The 6337-nt window shown below is 47.5% G+C and overlaps 1 protein-coding gene across 2 annotated transcripts; it reads right to left on the bottom strand.

The window, feature by feature from the left end:
* Nucleotides 1–2612: 2612 nt before the first annotated feature.
* On the bottom strand, nucleotides 2613–5299 carry LOC109783607 (protein XRI1). Of its 2 annotated transcripts, none has more exons than XM_020342198.4 (9): nucleotides 5160–5299; nucleotides 4489–4541; nucleotides 4281–4397; nucleotides 4060–4196; nucleotides 3892–3970; nucleotides 3700–3802; nucleotides 3560–3612; nucleotides 3196–3276; nucleotides 2613–3093 (listed from the first exon to the last, which is right to left on the bottom strand). In XM_020342198.4, exons 1-9 carry the CDS (start codon nucleotides 5228–5230, stop codon nucleotides 2840–2842), a joined length of 948 nt encoding a protein of 315 aa, XP_020197787.1. In that variant the 5' UTR covers nucleotides 5231–5299; the 3' UTR covers nucleotides 2613–2839. The 2 variants fall into 2 exon arrangements, with proteins under 2 accessions (XP_020197787.1, XP_040254932.1); XM_040398998.3 differs by lacking the exon at nucleotides 5160–5299 and adding an exon at nucleotides 4622–5159.
* Between the last annotated feature and the right edge of the window lie 1038 nt (nucleotides 5300–6337).

Raw genomic sequence — 6337 nt, forward strand, 5'->3', positions numbered from 1 at the left:
CAGGTTTTTCTGTCATGATTTTTTGTCATATAAGTAGGAGCCCACCACATCTACGATGATACGTGCTTTTGTCACAATTATCGTCATAGAAGTGTCATAAGCATGACAGGAAAAAAATTCGTTCGGCCCAAAATGTCACGGATGTGTCTTTTTTCTTGTAGTGGTACCAGCCATGTTCTGCCTCGTTTTGTTACATCTATTTGCATGTTGTATTACTCTCATTGTAGTTAAACATGTGATTCATCAAGCATGTACTGTTATCAATGCTTTCATCGATGAATATGCTTCTGATGAAGAAGTTGGGTTGGGTTTCAAAGCTTTCGAAAGAAAAGTTGAATCTCCCATTCACCCCCCTTTGGTCAATATACTCTCGGTCCTAACAGTCATGACTTATCGGCTTGATTTGAGGGCCTAGAATTTCATCATATGCAGAGAGACAGTAATCAAGCTGTTGACATCCTCGCCCAGATGGGCGCCAAACGGGAGCCAGTACGGCAGAACACTTTCCTTGAACGATTGTTTAAACCATCGGTCAAATGGCAAGGTGACGCCGAGCAAACCGCTAAGACGGCTGAGCAATTGGAGCCCGAGCTAATCACCCCAGCGGCCATACAGCCAAACGAGGAGATAATCGAGAGCTCGACACTAGAGGAAACCTCCGCGGCCCATGAGATTATGGCAGTAACCCGTAATCGCACCCTGGACTGAGCCAATACCTACGTACTTGCTGCACAGGGAGTTGCCCGAAGACCATACAGATGCATCACGAATCGTTCGACGATTGAAAGCATATAAGGTCCATGAGGGGGAACTATACAAACACAGTGTCACTGGCATGCTCCAACGTTGCATCTCCGAGGAAGAAGGAAAATAACTTCTTTCGGAAATTCACTCTAGTGTGTGCGGCCATCATTCAACACCTCGGACTTTGATAAGCAAAGTTTTTTGAGCAGGTTTTTATTGGCCCACTGTGCGAGACGACGCACGAGACCTTGTAGATGCATGCGTGGGCTGCCAGCTCTTTGTCAAGCAAAGCCACATGCCAGCCATAGCTCTAAGAACCATTCTGATCACCTGGCTATTCGTGGTCTGGGTGGCTGGACATGGTCGGACCACTCCGTGGAGGAACAGACAAGAAGAAGTACCTCCTGCTCTTGGTCAACAAGTTCACAAAATGGATCGAGGCAAAACTTGTAACATCAGCCAAGGCCGAGCCAGTGATTAACTTCATCTCTAGCGTAGTACAACATTATGGGGTTCCCCACATCATCATTAGGATTTAGGACAATGGGTCCAACTTTACCACGAGGTAAAGGAGTGCTGCACCAAACAAGGCATTAAGCTTGACTATGCTTCGGTTTACCACCCGCAACCAATGGTCAGATTGGACGAGCAAATGGCTTAATCTTAAGCGGCATCAAGCCTCTCCTGATTCGATATTTAGAAGAAGCTGACAACAAGTGGGTCGAGGAGCTTGACTCTGTACTGTGGGGCTTGCGCACCACACCTAACAGATCCACGGGCTATACTCCATTCTTCATGGTTTACGACGCCCGAGGCCATACTCCCTAGCAACCACATTCACAACACACCTCGAGTATGCCTGTATGAGGAAAAGGAAGCCGAGCATAGTTGGCAACATGACCTTGACGCCTTGGACGAGGAACGAGATGTCGCCCGAGCACGCTCAACCTTTTTCGAACAACAGGCACTCTCCATCTACACACTGGAGTCATCCATGATCAATTTGAGACAGTAATTGATAAATAAATGGAGAAAAGGGAAAAAGAAATACCATTAAGGCAATTGTTGAACACCTTGCATGCGGAAGGGGTCAGAGCCACGGCGATGGAGCGCCCGACTAGGACTGGACGCGTAGGAGGCCGGCGATGGTCCCTAGCAGCCTGCATCGGCAATTACCAGGCTCGTCGATGCCGCATGGGAGCTGGAGGAAGCAACGAGTTTGGCCATGGTGGCGGTAAAGTAGGCTAATTCTGGTGTCCTCGACTGGCGTGGGGTCACGCACAGGGCTCATACGTCATCTCTGAGCTCAGGCGGCCCCGTCCTGACCAAATTGGGGCTTATATGTCATCTCTGAGCTCGGGCGGCCCCGTCCCGACCAAATTGGGGCTTGGCGGCGACAACAAAACCGATTAATTTTGGCACCGATGAGGGATGAGGTGGGGGAGAAGGCGGTGAGGCTGGGGAAAGGGGGTGGGGGATGCAAATGATGGCGCAAGGCGGGTCGAGGCCTAGAGGGACGCTCGGGCTAGCCTAAATTTGTTGAGACTTCGTGTTTTCTCAAAGCAAAAATAGGCTAGAGCGGCCAATTTTGGGAGATGAAAGCTACCAAACCATTGTTTTGGGGATTAATGACTTTTGGGGGAAGAGCTAGGCATGCTCTAAGTACTCATGCTTCATTTTTTTTCATGACTAGAAATCAACTTTATTTCGAATTAATTCCCCCGGTGCAATTCTGGTTCTCACCAGGGCCACTCAAATTTAAGATCTGATAGTGATCAAGCCGATACCATAATTTGAATGTTGAACCATCGGGCAATTTTCAGGAGACCATAAGAAGAACATGAAAGAGAAGTAAAAGTAGAAGCTAATTCTTAACTCAAATGTCCATATATATATCATTAGCCGCATGCCACTAAAATATACCACAGATGAATGCTGAATCTTTGAACAAAGAGTTGGCCATCCACAGTAACTCTGAACACATGGCACAAAAATTGTGACCAAGAAAAATCGAAATGCTATAGAGGCCTGCACAAGAAGACCAAATTCTTGAAAGCAATCAAGGGAATGGCTGTTAAATAAGCTGTAATAATTCTCAGCCCTTGGTTCTTAGTATTGTGATGCTGCCTTTCCCACCTTCTGTTCTGATTCTTGTCTTGCCAATGACCGGCTTCCCAGAGAAAGCTGAAGTTTCCAGGATTTCTGGAGGCTTCTTTGGAGGAGCATGGATGCGCTGATTTATATCCTTGAGAGTGACATCTCCTTCTTCCCAAGATGGTTTGATAAGGGTAAAAGGGTATGCTATAGATGTAGTTACATTTTGCTTCGCCTTGATCATCGAGCTTCCTCCTAATAGGGAAGCAAAGCCAAATGATCAACATATATATTACTAGAGGTTCAAGTGTGTAAGGTAAGTTGATGAATAATAAGATACTATCCAAACTTAAATACCTTTAGATACTTTGAGTGTAGAAAGTTTCCTAGTCTCATGCATTATGAGACTTTCTGTCACCGGAGCAATCTCACTTGTTCCTGTCATAGATAGAAAGAACAAGTGAATAGCTGGAGAAAGCTACACAAATTCTGTTTTAGCAAGTCACTATGATTGCCAAACAACAGCAAGTTGCACAAATTGCAAGTATACCGCAATGCAATTGCAAAGAAGATACAAAACAGAATACTCTTTACAAACATTTCTAGGACAAATACTGACAATATGGCGAATATATGCATAGACTGGAAACCCTGACAGTAACATTGGATGAAACTTTTTTTAAATCTCAAAGATGACATAGAAAATGTGCTTTGTACGGACCTGGCACATCGGTTTGACAACCAATGTATGTAATGCTCTCCTGGCTAGAAGGCCTACAAACAAAATATGAACTTGTCATGATTCAAAAAGAATGAGAACTAAAAGCAAATTGGCTTTAACGGAACCAGATAGGAACTAACATTTGATCAGGCGTGTAGTAGATAGTAGCTCCTTCAGAGTAATTATCCAATTGATTATCTGATGGCTCGTAGGATGCTCCATTAGACAAGGAACTGAACTTATCTGATACAAAAATATCCATTCAGCAAACAGAAAAGGCATGGCAGTAGGCAGCTGCCGGACAATAAGCCATATGTGGTAAAAGGATGAACCTAAATCATCTGAATTGATCTGCATATTCCAGTTTAAAGTCTGTGGTTCATCAGTGCAAAGCAATGAAGTCTCTGCTACCTGAGATATTGATCAACAAAGGACGCAATAGTGTAAGCAATAGCAAAAAATAGACGAACTTTGAACATAGCCAGCTACTAGTGAACCACCTCAGATGTGACAAAATTAGAACACATTTCATGATCACCAACTTCTGGCTGATTAACCTCAGAAGGGTACTCCAAAACGCGTCGCCGCTTTGATTCCCGAGACTCCTCCAGGTCTAGTGTCTCCTTGCAAGTGATATCTGGCACAAGTAACCTTATTCCTTTAAGCAAAACTTCAAGAGTAATATAGTGCCGATAATTCTCTGAAAAAAGAAGTTTCCTACCCCCAATATCAAAGAAGGCCCGGCAGTCCCGCAGAGGAGTTTGATTTCCCAGTAATCCAAGTAGCTCATCATCATCATCATCTCGGTTGAGGCAATCCCACACGAACTTAGCAACGTCTTTTGAGAAAATAATAATAATGATACAGTAAGTCCAAAAAATAATCGGCAGTTCTGACATGGATGTTGGTTATTGGTTTGAGCGATGTACCATGATTTCCATCACTAGGTTCGCCATGCTCCTTCTCTTGCCAATCCCACAGACTGCAGCAAGCAATATGAGATCAGGCATAAGTTCAACTAATGTAATACATTGAAATAGTTGTGAAATTTCTGACGAGTACTCAGTTCTGTGGACAGTCGAGACATGGTTTAGTTTCAGTTGCACAAACGAAAAACACGCCACGAAGTATGACCAATCCAGCATCAGTATGCTCCCATTTCGACCCCTCGGAGCCAAGAATATCTCGATCCAGTTTTAAACACACAAACTTTACACAATCCTCCTATTATCTCATTTGCATCAAAAGCAACAGCAGGAGCGTGCATCGGTGCAGGAGGACGGCCCAATCGAACAAAGTAAATCGAGTTACGACACTCCATAGACACAAACGGGGCACCTAAGGATCTTCTAATCTAGCAAATCGACGGCAAGATCCCTCTATTTTCGGATCGGCAGAAGGAGCAGCCACGGAACTCCCGAAATCCCCATTACGCCCAGCAGATTCTAGTCCCTCAAGCGCATGCTAGTCTCAAGACCCTACCAAACCCCAGTCGATCCCCTCCATCCAGCAAATCCTCGAAACCGCCCGAGAAATCACAGCGCGAGAACCGGCGCGACAGCAACCGACAACAGGAACCCGCACCCCCCGCAGCACGCACATTTGGCTGTTGCCGTCGCCATCGCCGGAGGCGCCGCCTCCGCCTCCGCCTCCGTCGCGGCGCGGGTCCATCGGCCCCGGAAGGCCTGCCCCGACTAGCCGTTGCGACGTGACCCCCCCCCCCCCCCCCCCCCCCCCCTCTCCTTTGACTCTAGTGGACGGGGAGACAGACAGAAACACTGCTCCTCCGCTGTCTACTCGATTCCGCAGCGGCTCGGGTAGCGCCGCATTTGTAGTCCGAGAGACCGAGGTGGGAGAGAGAGAGAAAGGGGAGAAAGAAAATAGAAAGAAATGCGGAATGGAAAATTCGGGGGGCACGAGCGGGGCCGGGTGGGCTGCCTGCCGAAGAGGCCGTTAGCCCCTGGGTGTTGGCGCCGCTTTGCCACCTTTTTTTTAGAGGAACCGGCAGGAGCACTACCTTTTCATTTCAGACGAAAAAAAGGGTTTATGTATAAAGATGACAGGTTTTTTTGGGGAAACCTGACGAAACCCTTATAAGAACCGTTGTGGTATGCTAAGTGAACCAAATCACCCAATGCCGGTCGTCACTTGTGCCCTGCCAAAGGCGCAAGCCCGCATTCTTATGTCGTCGAGCGCGATGGCCGCCACCTCCAGGTGAGTGAGGCGGGTGCCGATGAATATCCGGCGGTTGCGCTCCTTCCAGATATTCCAAATGGTGTAGAGGAAGTGACCGCTACGCCTGTGTCTTTCGTCCTTGGACAGGGGACAGATGAGCCGATCCCACCAGTCGGAGACTCCCATGGGAGGCAGAATTGTCATCATGTTCGTTGGCGCCTCCCCGGTCCATGCCTGAACATGCGATCAAACCGCAATCGCAAATGGGCAGTCCTTGCAGAGGTGAGTTGCCGTCTCCAGTGCTCCCAGACACAGCGGGCATGTAGGATCGTGCGGCCATCCGCGAATAGCGAGCATGTCGGCCGTGAGGATCTTTCCCTGGAGCATTGGGATGTATATGCCGAAGCCGCGGAGAAGAGCTTGCATTTGGGTTCCGCGTGTGCCTCCCAAATCTTCGTCGGCGAGAACCTGGGGAAGGAGCCAGAGAATTGGGATGTATATGCCGAAGCCGCGGAGTAGATTCCATTTGTAGTCCAACGCCAGGAGATGGAGTCCTCCCTGTCCATAGACAATGTAACCTGGGAGGTCAGAGATGCTATCGAG

Source organism: Aegilops tauschii, chromosome 2, assembly GCF_002575655.3.
Source record: "Aegilops tauschii subsp. strangulata cultivar AL8/78 chromosome 2, Aet v6.0, whole genome shotgun sequence".
Taxonomy (NCBI): domain Eukaryota; kingdom Viridiplantae; phylum Streptophyta; class Magnoliopsida; order Poales; family Poaceae; genus Aegilops; species Aegilops tauschii.